The sequence below is a fragment of the Furipterus horrens genome, unplaced genomic scaffold, assembly GCF_987537825.1.
Source record: "Furipterus horrens unplaced genomic scaffold, mFurHor1.1.pri manual_scaffold_3, whole genome shotgun sequence".
In the NCBI taxonomy this organism is placed as follows: Eukaryota; Metazoa; Chordata; class Mammalia; order Chiroptera; family Furipteridae; genus Furipterus; species Furipterus horrens.
In genome coordinates this window covers 33442026-33460576 of record NW_028327173.1, presented here as the reverse complement: position 1 = coordinate 33460576, position 18551 = coordinate 33442026, and the positions used below count along the sequence as shown (strand labels likewise).

At 45.0% G+C, this 18551-nt stretch overlaps 2 protein-coding genes across 2 annotated transcripts in view; both read left to right on the top strand.

The window, feature by feature from the left end:
- AGBL4 (AGBL carboxypeptidase 4) overlaps window positions 1-18551 on the top strand; it is a 1058495-nt gene that overhangs the window by 815292 nt on the left and 224652 nt on the right. The gene's annotated exons all lie outside the window — the stretch shown is intronic.
- The window catches only part of BEND5 (BEN domain containing 5), a 48544-nt gene continuing 43459 nt past the window's right edge, over window positions 13467-18551 (top strand). Inside the window, exon 1 of the mRNA XM_090269427.1 lies at window positions 13467-13849. Coding sequence (XP_090125553.1) covers window positions 13624-13849 — 226 coding nt within the window. The 5' untranslated portion in view covers window positions 13467-13623. The remainder of the gene's footprint in view (window positions 13850-18551) is intronic.

Genomic DNA, 18551 nt, shown 5'->3' with positions numbered 1-18551 from the left:
GAAGGTAGATAAATATCAGCACTGTGCACCAGCAGTGCCTAAACATTCCTAGTTTCCCCCCAAAAAACCAATACTAGTTCACACCTCTCTGTGTCTTCACACATGAGTCTCTCTATCCCAAAGGCTGTCTCTTTTCCCTCCCCTCCCACACCTGTTGAGCTTCTAGCGATCTTTGCGGTATCAGCTCCTGCTTCCTCAGGCAGACACAGGCTTTCTATTTCCTGGACAAATTACCTCCACTTACATTGGGTTGGCCAAAATGTCCGCTTAGTTTTTTCCATAAAATAAAAGACACATTTTTCATTTTCACCAGTAACTTTATTGATTTGGATATTTTGAGTGTGTCAGCTATCTCATGCATGGTATAAAATTGATTGTTCTCAATGAATGTCTCGATTTGATCGCTATCAACTTCAACTGGTCTACCTGACCATGGAGCTTCATGCAGCGAGAAATCTCCAGCATGAACCTTCACAAACTACGTTGACATGTTCGATCAGTCATAGCACCTTCTCCATACACAGCACAAACCTTTTTTGTGCGTGTTTCAGTTGCATTCTTACCTTTCTTGAAATAAAGCATAACATGCTGAAAATGTTGCTTATTTCATTCCATCTTCAATATTAAAATGGCTACCCAAAAATTCACCAATTTTTATTTTTCTAAATGCATGCTGATGTGACAGTTGTCACAATACAACTTAACAAAATTATTTTGAATTAGATTAAAGACAATTAAGCACTATTAGAGCCATTGTACAGAAAAAAACAAGCAAACTTTTTGGTCAACCCATACATACCTCCATTAGCACTGAGAGGTCCCAGAAGCCTTCCTGGTTTAACCAAGACCACACAACTATAATGAAATAAATGCCACTTCCGTCATAATTACTACCTTTCCTCCCTTGTGTGCCTCCCCAGGTTGTATTAGTTTCCAAGGGCTGCTGTAACAAAGTACCATAAGCTGGGTGGTGTGAAACAACAGAAATGTATTCTTTTCTTACTGTTCTGAAGGCTAGAAGTCCACACGTGTCAGCTGAGCCATGTTGCCTCTGAGGCTCTGGGTGGAATCCGGCTTTGCTTTTTCTTAGTTTCTGGTGGTGGCTGTCAGTCCTTTGGCCTTTAGCTTTCACCTTCATCAATCTCTGCCTCTGTAGTCATATAGCATTATACTTATGTGTCTCTGTTGTCACATGATATACATATTTCTCTTCTTATAAGGACATCAGTCATATGACCTCATCTTGATTACATTTACAGATACCCTATTTCTAAATAAGGTCACATTTTTAGATACCTGGGGTTAAGATTTCAACATAACTTTTTTTTTTGGGGGGGGGGGGTGACAGAAGCACAATTCAACCCATAACACCAATGAAAAAAATTACTTCCTGCAGGATAAGGACCATTTCTTATCTGTCTCTGTCCCGATACTTAGCACAAGGTCTGGTGCAGAGAAGGTGGCCCAGAAAATACTTTCTGAACGATTAACTATAAACCTGCACTTTCTAAATCAGATTTTTTAATGCTTTATGTATACCAGTTACCCACTGTGTGCAAACACCTATGCTAGATGCTTTCTGTATGCTCTCGTGTAATTGTATCAAATACCCTGGGAGGTCGGTCTCCTTAGCCCACAGATAAGGAAACCAGACTTCAGAGGTCTGCACAGTGAATGGGCTGCAGAGCTGGGATTCAACATCAGGTGTGTCTGATTTCAAAGCCCAAATCACTGGACTAAACTCTGCTGCCTTTTCTTTCATCTTTGTTTCACTCAAGCGTCTTTGGGAATCCAGACTGCCTCAGATATACTTAGGGCAACCCCCGAAACGGATTGGGTTCATGCTTTCGCCCGAGTGTTAGAGAATCTATGGCACCCCTTGATCTGGGGGTGGGGAGGTAGAGGGTAAGTACAGAGAGGGCAGCCTAGGAATGGCAGGATTGGAGAGAGACTCAAGGGGAAGGTCTCACCTAAGGGGACAGAACTGAGCTACCCTCGTACAACCAGGGAGAGGCTTTTCTCAGTGCTAAACCTTGAAAATGATGAATCATGTCTCTCCGGGATAATGCCATGGGCATGGATGAGATCCCCTTTCACTGAGGGCTTTCCCCTCTAACCAAGAGGAAGCTTAGCAATGTAGGGCAGAGGTGATGCCTGACAGAAGCTGGGCTCCTGTACTGACTTGGCCAAAGACAAACTCTTTGACTTCAGGTCATTGTCTTGTTTCATGATCTGTAGAATGAAAGGTTTGGGCTCTAAGTTCTCTGAAGTCACTGTTCTCAGTTTCCTGCTTCTAAAGACTCTGTTTCCGTTTTATAACTCTATTTTAAGGTGTTTATTACATTGCCAAGAAAAGAGAAAAACATTTAAGGATGAAATTTCTCTGTGCCAAGTAACAGACATTTTTATGTTACCTTTTTTTTTTTTTTTTTTTTTTGCATGCATGCATGCATAGCTCTGCTCTGCTTTACTGTGTCTGTCTTTCATTCTGGTCACTCTCACAAATTTTCTTAGTGGCAACAAGCACTCTCTGGCATGGCCCTTCTTTTCTTAATACCGAAGATAAGGATTTGCTCAAAAAGTCAAAACCATGTGGACAGTGCTTGTCTGACTCCTATTTAATGAATCTGTTATGTGCTCCTGCTGTGACCAGCCCAAAGAGATAGGCAGAAGAGAAAAGGGGCCTAGGTCCAGCTTGTTTAGCTTAGGGCAGTTCTGCAGCCCCCTTGCCAAGTATAAGCACGGTGTTTTCACTCTCTACTCTGCTTTCAGCTTCGTGAAAGTGTGCAGGCCACAGTGAACGCTTCCTGGCAGACTCTTTCTTCCTTGGACATTGAGCATCTCAAGTGCAAAAATGTACCTTGTGTTTGTGCAGTTGAGGTGTGCCTCCCTGGAGAGTGGCTGAGAGTCAGCGGGATATAGAGTCTTGAACATGTCATCTTTCAAGATCACAACAGAAGAGAAGGGTGGGCTTGGGAAAAAAAATGTTCCTCTTGCCAAGAGTCCATGTGCCAGCTGTCTCCTAGCTGATGGGTCTGGCTGCCAGAGGACCACAAAGTCCTTCCCCTGGTGACTTGGAGTTATTGATAACTGCTTTCATATTTCAACAGCAAATTTAAATCTAAAAGTTTATTGTATATGTTCCCATCCCAGCCTTTCTTGAGTCTTCTTTGCATCTTTTTCTGTAAGGAACTAGGAGACAGGATTAGGATTTTCCATTCAAGTACCTCTTACTCTACCCAAACCACGATTGGTGTTATCAGATGTACCAACTAGCTGGAAGATGAGTTCAGCCTCCCAGATTTTACATGGAGTTGGTGATGGGGCTTAACATACCTACTGAATGACAAGCAATATGCCAGGGAAATTGCATGGACTTCACGCAGGTTAGAATCCAGGGTGTGGCTTGGGCTCTCGCTTTCCCTCTCTGAACCTCAGTTGGTTCATCTGTTAAGTAAGGGTAGCAACAATTACTTTCCAAGGTTCTTATGAGGATTGTATGTGAAGCACCTAGGGACCAAGTAGGGAGCTCAATAAATTTTAATCCTCTTGTTTCTTTCTCTTTTTTACATACATTATCTCACTCATGTCTCTCAACAATCCTGAAAGATTTTTAGTTTCTCACTTTATAGATGAGAAAACACAGTCTGTCTGGCTCTCCACTGTATCCCAAATATTAAGCAGAGCTTCTGGCACAAAATAAGCCCTTAACAAATAGTGCTTTAGCAAATGAATAAGTGAATGAATGAATGAATGAATGAATGAATGAGGCAGTCATACAGGGGTTAAGAATCTTGCCCAAATTTTCACAGCTTGTATCCCAGATGAATTAAGACATTAAGTGGGGCATCACAGAAAAAGTTCATACAAGGAGACACAAAAAGAACCCAGAAATGGGAACAGAAAGGCAGAACATAATTCATCCCTTTTTATGATTGAGAACACTATGTTTCACAGTTCCAAAGGCATGTTTTAAACATACAAAATCTGAACATGATTTTAAAAACAAGCAATAAAACCCCATAGTCAAGTCCCAAAACTTCATGAGATAAAAACTACAGATCTTACCAAGGCCCCAGCTTTCTTAAACAAGGCATACCACTCCAGTGTTCACCAGGGAAGGGTGGGGGGCATCTCTGCAGTAACACCGCCCAGCATTCAGGGGAAGGGGGAATGGCATGTCACTCAAAAATAACTGGCTTTTGGGCATTGTCCTTGTCAGTAGCCTGTGACCTCCCAAAAGGAAAAAGGTAATACAGGCTTTCTCAGAAAATGAGAATGAAGAAGATAACTGATGGTTTGGGGAACCTACTGTGCACTTTACATGCATCTGTGAGACCCCATGAGAACCTCATGAAACTCTATGTGACAGTTGAAAAACCTGAGGGTCACAGATTTGCCCAGGGACCCACAATACCCTGGTGATGGAGCAATAATTGAACCCAAACCTGAGTTCAAAGCCTCTGCACTTTTCACTCTTCTGTTGCTCATGTCCTCTTCTGTGCCATTTTCTCTCTCTAGAATGGGCCACAGAGCCATAGTCAGATCTCAGTGATCGGAGACCATCTGATGGCCCAGCAAGGTGGCGGATGCTTTCTCAGGGTAGACGCAGGGTCCTGGACAGTTACCTGCTCTGCCTTCCAATTGAGTTAAACTTCTTCCCACTTTTTCCAAAGTCTAACCTACCCTTAAAAAATGCTTCACTCTTAACTGATACTCTCTTTTCCCTCTATTCTTGCTATTTCTTTCTGTGATAATAAAGATATGCCTAATAGTAAAGAAGGGGAGGTACGATCTTGAAATTCTTCACTCCGATTTGTCTACCAACAGCACTAAAGGGATATATGAAAAAGAATTATCAGCAGAAAATGTGTTGTATGTTGTATATATGCATCATTTTTCTATCATAATATAAAAACTTGAAGGTCAAGGACTTCCTTTTTTAATAGTATAATAAGTGACCCCATTGTGTTACTAAATAAAGAAACTTGTTTTTGAGTAAACAAAAGAAAACCTTCTTAATACTGTGTATTTATATACACCACCCATTACAGCATAGGATGAAAAGATCAATACATTCCAGGGTGCTTTTTGAGACAGTGCCTGCCAGGGTCTCACGTGGACCAATGAAGGTGGTCTGGACATTCCTAGAGAACCAGCACCTGACCCTTTGAGGATGCATGTCTCATCATTGCCCCATCCTGGCTGGAAGGGCACAGATCACCCTCACTGAGGCAAGGGTCAGGCTCAGAGGGCACCAGAACTGGGGTAGAGAAGAACAGGGTTGGGGCTTCGGAGTCAAGTTGCCTGAGTTTGAAGCCACCATTTACTCCTGTGTGACTTTGGGCAAGTTACTTAACACGCCTGTGCTATTCCTGTGGTCCCTCAACTTTAAAATGAGGCTAACACTAATAGTAGCTACCACCCAGGATGGTTTTGAGGATTCAGTGAGAAATGTCTATAAAGACTGGCATGAGGTAAGCATTCCACAATGGTTCACTGCTATTATTCCTATTCTTATGCCTCCAAGTAATAGCACAATAAAAATGGGTGGAGGCTGACACTTTTCACAGAGATCTTTCTGACTAGAGCTCTCTGATCATCTTACTCTGGCTCAGAGGAGCCTCCACCCAAGCCATGCTCTAACAGTAGGTGATTCCCAACAGGTTCCAATTCTCTGGTCACCAACAGTGGGGATAAGACTGTAGAAATCTGCTTGAGCAGTTAGAAACCTCAGAGTGCTTGAAAAATTCAAAGGCTCTGGAGTAAGGTGGAAATGATTTAAGAAACCCTAGATAATGTTGTCAAATCATCAGTATTCACAGAATCATCAACTACTCAAGCTAAGGGTGCTTAGAATGATAGATATTGGACTTCTCCATAAGGTCTAGTTCTCATATTTCTAAACCTCTAGGGAAAGGGGGAGCAGAGCAGAGATGAATTCCCACAGTCAGTTCCGCTGCTTGTTGCCTCAGGAAACTGAGGTAAAGCCTATGTCCACATAGCCCTCGAAGCCCAGGCTTTGAATCAAGAGGCCAAAGTCTTCTCCGTGTGACTTTTATCACCTCTCTCTTAGTCTCCTCATCAGCAAAGTAGAGAAAATAGTACCAGCCTCATGAGGTGTTTTGAAAAGATTGAAGGAGCTAATATTGTAAAGCAACCAATACAGTTCCTATCACAGAAATCAGTAATTGTTCATTCCGTTTTTGTTCATTTTCTCTGATTTTTGTACTGAATTTATGGTGTGGATAGGAGGCAGTTTTTAAAATCGGAGTTGTTTATGGTTTGCTGTGTGCTTCTGGGATGACTTAACTCTAAATGAATGTTCTCTTGTGCCTCTGACCTAGCATGAAAGCTCAGAGTTCTCAAGCAAAAATCTAAGAGTGAATGACAATGTGGGGTGCACTCTAGCCTTATGATGTAAAAAGCACACATTCTGAGCCATAGGTGCTTGAGATGAGCAGAGATAGTAACCAGAGAACTAACAAGTGGCCTTTGAAAGAAGGTTGGTTGCCCTATTACCTCCCAAATAATGCTGAGAACATCTGAAGACAAGATGAGGCAGTGATCACACTAATTGAGCAGGGGATTGAAGTATCAATGATCTCCAGCCAGCAGCAAGGTGAAGAGGAAGGCTAGCCTCGTAGGATGAGGTGGAATCACATCCCGTGTCTGGGAGGACCGTGGACTGTGTCAGTGAGTTTGTGATACTGTTGTATTAGTATTGGTATTAGTGTCTGCCATCTATGCATGGCTATCAACTTGACTGTTTTTCTGCTGTATGCATTTTTCTGTAATTATTTCTATTTTGTTCTCTCTGTATGTTCAGAAAAACATTTTGAAAATGTCAACCTGTCTGGTGGTGCTAATTGAAAACTACCAAAAGGACTTTGATTGATTTGGGGGCCAAGCTGTGGAATCCAGACATGTGGGGATGGGGAAATGGAGATACACTCACAAGGAGAGGGTGAGACCCAGCGGGCAACATAAACCTGTTGGGACACCTCTCCTTCCTTGACTTGGGGGCACTCATTCGGCAGGAGTTTGTTTGGAGTCTCCCATGTGCCAGGCAAGGTGCTGGAAAACAACAGTGAGAAAAACAGATAGGGTTTTTTTCTAGTGGAGCTTTATATCTAGTGGCAAAGACAGACAGTAATAAAATAAATATCTATCACCTACTATAGCAAACTCCATGAAGAATAATGTAAGGAGCTGTGGAACGCATACCAGAAACCTGAGCTAGCTTATGGAGGGCAATGGGAGGAGGAAGACGGAGGACTTTCCTGAGGAAGTGACATTCCAGCTGAAAAAAAGTAACAGAATGAGTTCATTGAGTAAGGGAAATCAGAAGTAGCTTATGAAACGAACTGACCCCTAGTTGAAACTCATAATTGAGGCAAGCTGAATTCTCCCAATTTACATGTTGTTCCCTTGTGACAGTCGCTTCTATTCATACATTTCTTTTGGTCTTCAACCACTAGGAATTCATATGCCTGCGTTGTTTATGTAGAGTATATAGAGTCAGCACTCACATCCAAGGGTTTCCATGGATTCAACCAACATTGGATGGAAAACAATATTTTTAACCCGTGATTGGGAATCCTTACATGCAGAGGGCTGATTGTATGCATGTTCTATGCCATTTTATAAAAGGGACTTGAGAGCCTGTGGCTGGTCCTAGAACCAATCCCTAGGGATACTGACGACTGTATTGCTCCAAAAATGCCTGGATTCAGATAATTTGTGTGATCACCTCCAGTGTGTGACTCATATGAGATCACAGCATAGTTAAGATATGATTGGTTGAACTTGACTGTGGTCTGCGTGATCTGAATATCAAGCCAAGGTTCACATTCACAAATTCCAATCACTGTAAATGCTTCTGTATTTTATATTTTATATAATGCACATAGGTCTTTATTTCTTCTGAAAAAATACTCAACAAAGTCAGTTTGAAAGAATGACTTGTGTTTGTGGCTCCAAACACAATATCTTGCAAGTTTAGGCAAGGCCAGTGGCCTTAGAGACTCTTGAACATATAAGATCTGAACATTTCTTTGGTGATCATGACCTGTGCCCACAGGCTCTCTTTAAAAGGGAATGGTATTTACATGGAAGCATTCTGGGGTGTTTGCTGGATAATTATCAGTGTTGTTCAGCTCCTTATATTCAATTTGGTTCAATAAACATTTATTGGGCACCCTACTCGCTACATAGGTATTAGAGCTCTCCTAAATAATAACTATAATAATCATGATAACAACAATAATAGCAACTATCATTTATTGGGTACTGTGCCAAGCATTTTACATGGATTATTTCATTTAATCCTCATAACAACCCTAAAAAGTCATATGTATTAAGATCCCCATGAAGAAAGTGAGGCTTGGAGAGATTAGGAAACTTGTCCATAGCCACAGACCTAGTTAAGGACAGGCCTTACTTATTGGTCCAGGATTTGAATCCAGGGCCTATGATTATAATATACTATCTTCTTTTCACATTAGTATGTCATATTTCAGATGAATATTATACCTCAGAGACATTTCAGAGCCCCGTGTATTTTCCCTGGAACTAATATCTATGCCTTGTCAAGCATTTTCTATGTGACTAGCATGTTACCTTAAAATATTCCTACTCAGAGTTGCTCAATGGAGTGGAATATTTTTAAGCTCAGGTCATCCTGATACACAGACAGGGTCAAAAACTTCTACCCCAATTCTTACAACACCTTCAGGAGATAAATTTCAGTAACACAATTTTATAGGTAAAAAAACTGATTCCCAAGGAGGTAAACTGTCTTGCCCAAAGTCAGAGCAAAGATGAGGCAAAGCCAAAGCCCACATTCCATTAGCTCTCCAAGCTGTCACCTACCTGACAAGTGGCATTCCCTCTGACTCCAGGTGATGTTCACTGGCCTCTGAGACTTTGTGTAACATGTAACTTTTCTTTCCTTTCTTCTTTCCTCCCTTCCTTCCTTCCTTCCTTCCTTCCTTCCTTCCTTCCTTCCTTCCTCCTCTCTATTGACCCTTTCTTCCCTTGCCCAAAACTCCACAACAAAACTCAGCCAGATTTCATGATCAGAGGTTCTCATGGACATACTGGGTTGATGCCTTGGCTTTAGGGTGATAGCCCCCAGCTCAGAGTAATGCCCACCATGGGCCTTCCAACAGTTCCAGATCCTCCTAACCATGATTCCACATATCTTCCTTAAATTAACCCAAGAAGACAGTGGTCCTGAGTTGCCCAGCAAGTTACTTTTCTGGGCAACATTTAAAAAAATTAATTTAAAAAGAAAAAAAAAATACTTGAAAAGTCAAATTAAACATCACAGGGGGGAAAAAGCAAATTCATGAAAAAATGTGGTCAATCATTAGCAGAGAGGTTGAAAAGACACGCTCCAATTGCTTTAAAAATTTACAAAACCCAGGTCTCCTTAAAATAGTTTTGCAAAGCACACTGAGAATTCCATGCAGTAATATGAAACACAAGTCCCGCTGCTGCCACTGAACATGCCTCAGCTGGCTAACCCGAAGGAGCTTGACATTAACCCAAAGCTCTGCAAAACTCAACAGGAAAGCACAATGGAGATGCAATTGCAAAGCCGCCCCAGATGTGTACATTTTCTGCCCCATTAAATAACTTGGATGAGAGGCAAAGCACATTTGGCCCACAGAAAGAGAGAGTCAAGGGAGGGCCAGGAAGAGGACAGTCAGCCTCATCATAGGCCTCCCATTCCCCAGTCTTGCCTCCTCTCTCAACCTTCCCCTGCATGGCTTCTAGTCTAAATGTCTCAAATGCAAATAGGACCCCAAGCCTGCCGGGACTCCCCAGAGCCAAACTCCTTTGCCCTAAGTCTCAATTTTCTTAACTCTGTCATGGGGTTAAGACCTACTTCAAGGGTTCGGTGTGAAATTAATTGAGATCATATATACTTGGTGACTTGAATACAAGGTTTATAGTATGCTTTGGAGGAAAAGTAGACACCACAATTATCATCACTGAACCCATGTCATATGGGGAGAGACAGGTGAGGGACATGAAGCGGTCTGGGCAGAAGACAGACAAGATGCTAAGGAGAGTGGATCCCAGGTTTTCCCATATCTGAAGGGCTGACATGAGACCCTTGGTGGTGAACCTACTATGGCAGCTGCAAGGTATAAGATTCTGCCTCAGTGTAGGTAAGAAAGGTCTTCCCAATAGTCAGTTGGTAGTTTCCCAAAGTTAAGGGGTGGTGGTAAACTTCCTGACATTAGAACTGTGTAAGAGGTATCTATCTGGATGACCATTTGGCAGGGATATTGGAAAAGGGATTCAACCATGATTTGGTTGAACTTGACATTTTTAACCACCACTGAAATCTGGACTTTTGAACTGTCTTTACTTGCCAATCAATGAATCATCAACATCTTGAGTTTCTGGTATGTGTAAAGCCTGGGGCTGTGGTCTCTGGATCAAAGAGGTACTCTGGTGGTTTTCACTAGAGCAGAAGCACTTAGTAGGCTCTCCATGAAGCTCTGTTAAAAGACTGTGAGAGTCACACAGGAAGCGGTTTCTTTGAGTATCCTGCACCTGGCATTCCTTGCCTAAAATCCATTCTGAACACCTACAGGCAAAATGCATTGAGTCTGTGTTTACTCCTTTGGCATTCGTTTCAGCATTTGTTCTTTTCTTCTTTCTGGATTCTTGGGAAATGGAACTGCCCCCTTTTCAGAATTATTTACACTGACTTGGGTGGGGAATTTGTTTGAACTTGAGGGTGCAGTGGAATTTATTACATTCATGAATGTGTGTCTGTCTTACAAGGAGTGGAATCAGTGTTCTGCCCTTTGCTCACTGGGAGTGGGAAAGAGAGAGTTGGGATTCAACTCCAACCCTGAAAAGAAGGGACAGCATTTCGGGGAGGAAAAAGCATGCAAAAGGTTTGCTCTTCATGCTCTCTGTGTCTTTCTTAAACGCATTGGTTCCGTAAGCATTTACTCCCCAGCCCTGTGCCAGGAACCTGGGATGCTGAAGTTACTCAGCCTTTTTGTCACCCCTCAAAGAGCTCATTCTAATAGGGGAAGGTAAAATGTTCTGGGAAAAAATAGTAGAAAGAGACTGCCTGTGCTTGAGGAGAGTCAGTGGTTAAAGATGGCTTCACAGGGGAGATGGCATTGGAGCTAGTCTTCAGGGGAAGTGGAGGTCATTGTGCACCCCAGGAGGAAATACTTCCCAGGATGAGGGCAGAGAAAACACAAAGGCTTGGGATCTCATAAAACATGCTCTCTTGGGAAATGTCAAATACTTCAATGTATCTGAATGTACTATGTCCAGGAAGGGGGTAAGAGATGCGACGGGTAATGTGTTGTATTTTAGAGTCGCCCTCAAGTAGACGGGATAGGTGGTTGGCTATGGTGCTACTTGAAATTATTTTGCAAACATAGTTGGAAGCTTCATAGACTTGCATTAAATATGGCCAAGCTGGCATGACCCTTCTGGCGAGTTATGAGAAGTCTTGCTACACATTACTTCCGCTTGACAACCACAGGAATGTATCCTTAAAATAAAAAACTCACTTAAGATCAATCCAAAGAAATCATAATTATGAAGATAAATCTGCTGGGACAACAGGGTGGCTACTCTTTTTCCCACAAGTGTGTGGGGCAACGGAGGACCAATATCTGCATCAGGACAACTTATAGTCATGTCTGTCACCACATATATACCAAAGGCTTGGTTTAAGGGAACTTGACCTGACCTGTACATTTGGATCTGGGAAGTGTATGTTGATGGGGTTCATCTGTATAAGACAGTCCCTAAATCACAGTAAAATGACTTGGGGGTTTTGGTTTATCTACTTTATCATTAGTATAGCTGATCTGAAATGTAAGCACAGTGCCATTAAAAGAATAATGTTTAATGCTTTCTGATTATAAAGTCATACCTGCTTACTGTGGAAAATAGTTAAATATAAATCTAAATGGAAAACAAAATCATCCACCACTATCATATTAATAAACAACATTTTGGTGCATTTATTTTTATTTTTCTTACAGGATGAGTTCATTAAGATAAATTTTTAAAAAATATATAACTCTTAATTGAGGCTGCCATTTTCATTAAGCATTCCTGTATAAGAACATTTTTCTCACTATAACATAAATCCTTTTTTAATATCCCAAGACCAGATTATAAGGGTTTTTAGAACAGGGAAACTGTATTATTCATATAGTGACCTAATTTTGGCACAGAAGTATGACACTGAAGCTCAAGTTCTGATACACTGACACTTAAAGGAACCCGTGTGTGTGTCCTGCCCATCTGCACTGCCAGCACCTACCCAATGAATACCGGTTGCTTGAATAAGTAAGTGAATGACTGGGTGGCTGGGTGAATGTTGGTTTTTATTTATTATTATTCACCCAGAATTCATTGAGTCCCTACCAAGTGCCAGGTCTGAGCTAAGCACCCCTTATATCTGGGGATATAAGTAGCCACATCTGCTACAAAGTCCACCCACCCTCTCAGAGACATCAGTGTTAGGGTGCTAATCCCCTTCAGTGTGAGGTGAAGTTCCTATGAACCCAGTCGCCTCTTTCAGCTGGTGTTCATGGCCTGACTGGGAACACCCAAAACCTTCCAGGACCTCTTCTGCCTGTGATGTTAGGAACAGAGCAAAGACTGCATTCCACAGTCTCATTCCTGAACTCTTCAAGGTGCTCCAGAAATGCCCAGCTAGCCCTGGTCTTGCCTTCCTGGGAACACCCCTCCACTTCCCACTTCCTTCCAACCGGTCCCAGTTCAGAGACAGGACTGTTGTGGAGGATACGCCAAAGGAGGGCGACTACATGGGAGAGGGGCGCCACAGCTGCCGGGCTGGGAGCAGCCCCCACAAACCTTCCGCCCCCTAGCCAGCTGGTCCAACTGGAAATCCCGGATAAGCCCCAGTACTGGTCAGAACTAGTTTGGCAGCTCTGGGGAAACGGCCCCCAGAGCTGGCAGCGGGAGCTGGCAGTTTTGCAAAAAAGAAAAAATTGAACTATAAGGGCCGAGAGGAGTGGCTAAAAATGATTTGAAACACTCCAAAATTCTGCTCGCTTGCAAGTGCAAGTTTACAGCTGGGGATCCAAACAAGGTTGCCTCCCCCCACACACGCATTCATTTTCCCACACTGTCTCCTCTCTTTGCAATGCCGCTATTTTTTTGTTGTTGCTGCAATGCAATTTGTTTTGCAGTGCGATTGTTGAAGCAATATAATCCTGCCCGCAGCGACTTTTAGTCAAAGCACCCTTTTCTGCAATGCTATTGTTGTTGTTGTTACTATTATTATTGCAATTCTTTCTGCCCTTTCCCCTCCCTACTGGAAACGCGCTCCGGCTGTGATTGCTCGGGTCTGACTTTGCGAGTGGCAGTGCGCTTCCAAACCCCGTCGTCCGCCCCCCGCCCCCCATTCCCCTCCCTCTCTTTTCCGCGCCCAGGCCAAAGCAGCCGATTGGCAGAGCGGTGCTTTCGGGAACAATAACAGTGGGGGGACCCCGGGGTCGGGGAGCCGCCCCCGCCCCCCGGCCCGGCAGCGCGGCTCGCGTCCCCCGCCGGGTCCCCACCTCAGTGCCCGCCCCGGGTCCGCCCCCGGCGCCCACCATGTACGCCTTTGTGCGGTTCCTGGAGGACAACGTCTGCTACGCGCTGCCCGTGTCGTGCGTGCGCGACTTCAGCCCCCGCTCTCGGCTGGATTTTGACAACCAGAAGGTGTACGCCGTGTACCGGGGCCCGGAAGAGCTGGGCGCCGGGCCTGAGAGCCCCCCGCGCGCCCCCCGCGACTGGGGTGCGCTGCTGCTCCACAAGGCCCAGATCCTGGCGCTGGCAGGTGAGCGAACGGGCCAGGCGGGATGGTGGGACCGGGCGGGGACCTGGACCCGGGGAGGGGGCCGGGCGCCGGGATGGAGGGGGCCGGGGTGAGCCACTGCTTGCTCAGGCCTCCTCGTCCCGCCCCCTAGGCTTTTCTTTGGGGGGACCGGGTATCTCTGAAAGGCCAGACCAGTTAAAAATATCGGATGGTCCCCTTTGTCTTGCCTGCCTCCCGACACAACCACGCTGTCAGGCTGTCTTCATCTCTTTCCGTGTGTACTCTTTCTGTTTCTGTTCTCCCTGTTCTTCACTTTCCCTTTCTCTCCCTGCCTGTTTGTGCTTTCATTTCTCTGTCTCTCACCTCACTCAGTTCCTTCTCTCTCTGCTCCTTCCGTCCCCTTAAGTTTTTCTAGCTAGCTGTCTCTCTCGCTTTAAGGCCCTTGGTACTTCCTGGGAGTGAGGAAGCGAGGTGGGTATTGTCAGACTCTTCTGGGTGGGAGCTCTTCTTAACAGGGGGAAGCTTGCCCCATCGGGCCATCACTGGACAGGTGAGGAGGCCTTGCTCACAGGGCACCACTCTCTCCCGCCTCTCCCTGGCCAGGTGGTGCAGGTGAGGAGGTAGTGGCTCTCAGCATCCCTCAGCCTGCACACCCCCTTGAATATCCCAGAAGGCTTCCTAATGAGAGCCCAGGGCCAGGAGAACGTTTCTAGGTCACATTAAGACCAGATCTCCCATGCTTGCTTTCTTAGCGCCCTGAAAAACTGGACAAAGCAGGTGGTCTCATTCCCATTTGACAGATGAGGATACTGAGATTTAGTAACGACGGGACAAGAAACTGCCTCTTCAACCTCCTGTACCAAGTTCTTCCTGCCATGCTGAGGAAGCTTCTCCTTTGTAGAGGGAAGGCAGTGGGCCCTCTTTCCCAGGTGGTTGTAGGAGGCTTGGGTCTAGACATGGACGAAGGGGGAAGTATCACTTCCATTTGGGGGTGCAGCCTTTTAGCTGCTGCTGGTAAGGAGGGTGTACCTTAGAGTGGGCAGAGACAGTAAGCCACTCTGCCCTCTATTCAGGAGGGAAAACCAGGGGTTAGGAACTGAATGAAGATATTGCTGGTACTTTGTAGTTTTGAGACCTTTCCTATTTTTCCAGCTTCCTTTGCCTTCTCACATTTAGCCTAACAGATGAATCCAGCATGCATTGTATTTAGATCTGGCAGATAAGGAACCTGGCTCAACATTGGGAAGTGACTGCACATTAGCAGTACTAGGTTGGAGCTCTGGCTCCTGAGTTGTTCTTTCCACCACCTCTGTTGCCTCTGGAAAGTGGGTTTGCAGGAGTTGAGGAGTGGAAGCAGAACTGGCACCAGAGCCCTTTCAGACTGTCTGGACAGACTGTATCCCCACCACCTTTCAGACAAGTGTAGATCCACTCACAACACCTGGGGACACCTGCGGCCAGAAAAGCAGAATGAGGGAAGGTATGTAGAAAAGGCAAACCTTTGTGGCTAATGAGGTTTTATTTTGTTTGTTTGCTTGCTTTTAATTACCTGAGAGAAGGAATTAGGAGTTAATTCCCCAGGAGTCCAGGTCTGAGAACTTGTAACTGGGTTGTAACCTTAGCTTCCCTTTGGCTAAAAGAAAAAAAGTTTGCTTCTTGATGATTGCATTAGACTCCTAGATCTGGAAGGGCCTTACAAGAGGGGAAGTGACGGTGGGTCAGGAGTCAGTGGAATGTATGCGTCTTAGTGTGTAATAGCTGTTTTCCTCTCTAAGAGAGTGATCATTCATCCATTTATTCATTCAGCAAATGTAAACACTGCATTTGGCTCTTCATGCACTGCTCAGAGGCTTGCTTAGGCCCACAGGCTGATTTTTAAAATCAATGGAAGTCCGCATAAGTAAGACACGTGTAGTTCTTGGTGTGAGGACCATGAGTCTTGAATCTAAACAATTCATTCTCCAAGTTGGAACGCTGATGAATTTCTGGGTTTTTAAAAAAACAAAAAACTAATGAAAAGCAAACCTAGGCAACACCTGGAAGTTGGCAGAGTGGATCCAGAGAAGAGTGTGGGCTGGTTTGAGCCAAGTGAGTCCCAAAGCACTTTCCCCACCTCTCTTCAGTTTTGTACTTGGGAGGAGAAAGGGGAAAGAAAAGAAACAAACAAACAACTTGAGGTTGGCAGGCCACAGTTTGAATTCCAAACAGCTGGTTAATTTTTAAATGGGAGCCGCTGCCCTGGCTGCAGACCTGCCTGGAGGAGCCAGGGTGGGTTTGGGAGGTCTCGTTGATCTAGGACCAACTAACCCTCCTGTGTGTCTCGGAAGCCCATCTTGACTTGAAAGTGGTGGCTCTGAGAATTGCTTGCAGTGACATCATCTCAAAGAGCTCATCTTCTGCCATCTCCTAGATGGAAATACCACTGTGTGTGGCACCAGATGTGAGGAGGGGAGCCCTCAAGGGGAAGCAGAGATGGCTGTGGTTTGAGTTAGCCAGGAGCAATTAAACCCTGTCTGGCACCAGCAGCATGGCGTCAGAGCCAGGTTCAAGGCCACTTTATGGCCTTTAGTGAGAAATGTGTTACTTTCCTGAGTATTTGCCCAGGCCAACCCAGAGCTCCCTGCAAGTGTACCTCTTCTTGTACTCAGGAAATGTCAGCGCCAACTGCTGTGGAACTTTGCATTTTTCCAGCTTGTGGTAGCTTACACCATGGTTTTGGTGTGTGTCAGACCCTGGGGTATAACCCCTTTCTTACTATTTCAGTTCAAGCAAAAAGAAGAAACACCTTTATTGACAGTCTTGCTATGTACCCGTGCATTATCTCTGTTAGTTCTCCCTGTGACCCTGTTGGCAGAGATCGCTATTATTATTTCCGTTTCATAGGCGAGGACACTAAGGCTCAGAGACTTGCCTGCAGCCTGCAGTTCATACACAGCAAAGCAGGATGTGGAACCCAGGTCTCCCAGTCCAAGCTCCCCTTGGCAGTCTCCTCTTTAAAGTAGCCAATGTTCCCATTAGCCACACAGCGGGCTGGAAAAGAGTGAAAGGACATGGAAGAGCTGTCCATGAAGCTTGCAGTTCAAGACAAGTTTTGAGCCAGAGGACAGCTTTACTTTCTGAGCTTTTAAGTCCATCCTTCTCTTCCTCGTCTTCTCTAACCAGCCTCCCTCCCTCAGACACATGCCTGGCCCTCTGCCCTCCATTGTCCTTTTCCTGAGGAAATCTCAAAGGACCTCCCATTCTCCATGGAGGGTCCACAGAACTCAAGACTTGGCTTACCTTTGGCCTATAGTCTCTGCTTACTCTTATTTATTTGCCAAAAAGGTTGTGAAAGTGAGAGCTACCCATTTGGAGTGCTCACCGTTATTTCACTGCAATCCAGCTTGCTTCCAGGGCTCATGAAATTGAATTTTGTGTCTTTTATGGGACCAAAACTGGTTTCTCTAGGCTCAGAATCTTAAAATTCCGTGCTCTTCTGTCCAGGCACCTGTGCTGTGTTGTTATTATGTGGGTGTGCTAAATTCCTTTTGTTTTCCAGTGTCCCCTAATTCCTTCCTATCCAGGCCCAGGACTGACATAGCGGATGCACCAGTGCACCAGCACATCTGAGGTACTGGGGCTGAGCTGACAGCGTGATGGAGGGCAAACAAGAGCTAACTCTTCTAGCCCTGCTCTGCCAGGTTTCTGTGGGGGGCAGAGTGATGAAGAAGAAATGGACCCCGCCCTCAGGGAGTGAGGGCCTGATGGAAATTCTGCCCAGGGGTAGAGCCAGGTGCTTGGGGAGCACGGAGGAGGGAACCATGCTCTGTGGGCTTCACCATTTATCTCTTAGGCCCTTCCTTTGCAGCTCCATGCCCGTTCCCCGTGATCAGGCCTACACTGGCTTTTACTCATTTAAACCAGGGCAGCAGCCTTCAGTTGACCGCCCTGGCTCCAGTCTTTTCTAAATTGCTGTCAGAATCATCTAAAACACACTCTGAGTCCATTCCCTGCTCTCCTTAGAACCTTCTGCAGCTCCCTGTTGCCTTCTGAGTGAAACCTCAGCTTCTTGACCCGGCCTTCACAGTGCCCGGCCTCTGCCTACCCTGCCCACTCCCCCTAGATCTGCAGGATTTTGTGCCACCTTGAGAACACACCCTCAGGAACTCCTCTGAGCAAACCGGGGTGGATTAATCATTGTCTGACATGGGGCCTCTGCCCATGGAGTTCACCTTGCAGTGAGGAAGGCAGAGATGTGACATGTTTCTGGTCCAGCGGATTGAGGGCTGAGGGCTATGATAGAGGAACTGACCGGATACATTGCTCAGGGGTGTTTCCTGTTCTGTCCTCTGCCTCCTCCCCAAAATGTTCCTTTTATTTTACTTATTCCTTGCTTATGGATCTTAGCATTTTGTGTCATATTTTGGTTAGTCGTGAATGTGCCTGTCTTCCTACCGAACAGTGAACTCCTCCAGGATTGGAGCCTGCCTGCCTGCCTTGTCTCTGTATCCGCAGTGCCTGGCATGTAGTACACACCAGTCAACCCATGTCGGAATCATGGATATTGGGAAGACAGGTGCATTTTTTTTTTTACGCTTGGGGAGGAAATAGTGGGGACAGAAACCGCTGTAGCAGCAACTTGGTTTGCAGAATGGAAACTTGCAGTGGGATTTTGAGATTTCATTCAACTTTGTTCATGTGGAAAAAGGCAACATTCTGTATCACTCCCCTGACTAGAAGAAAC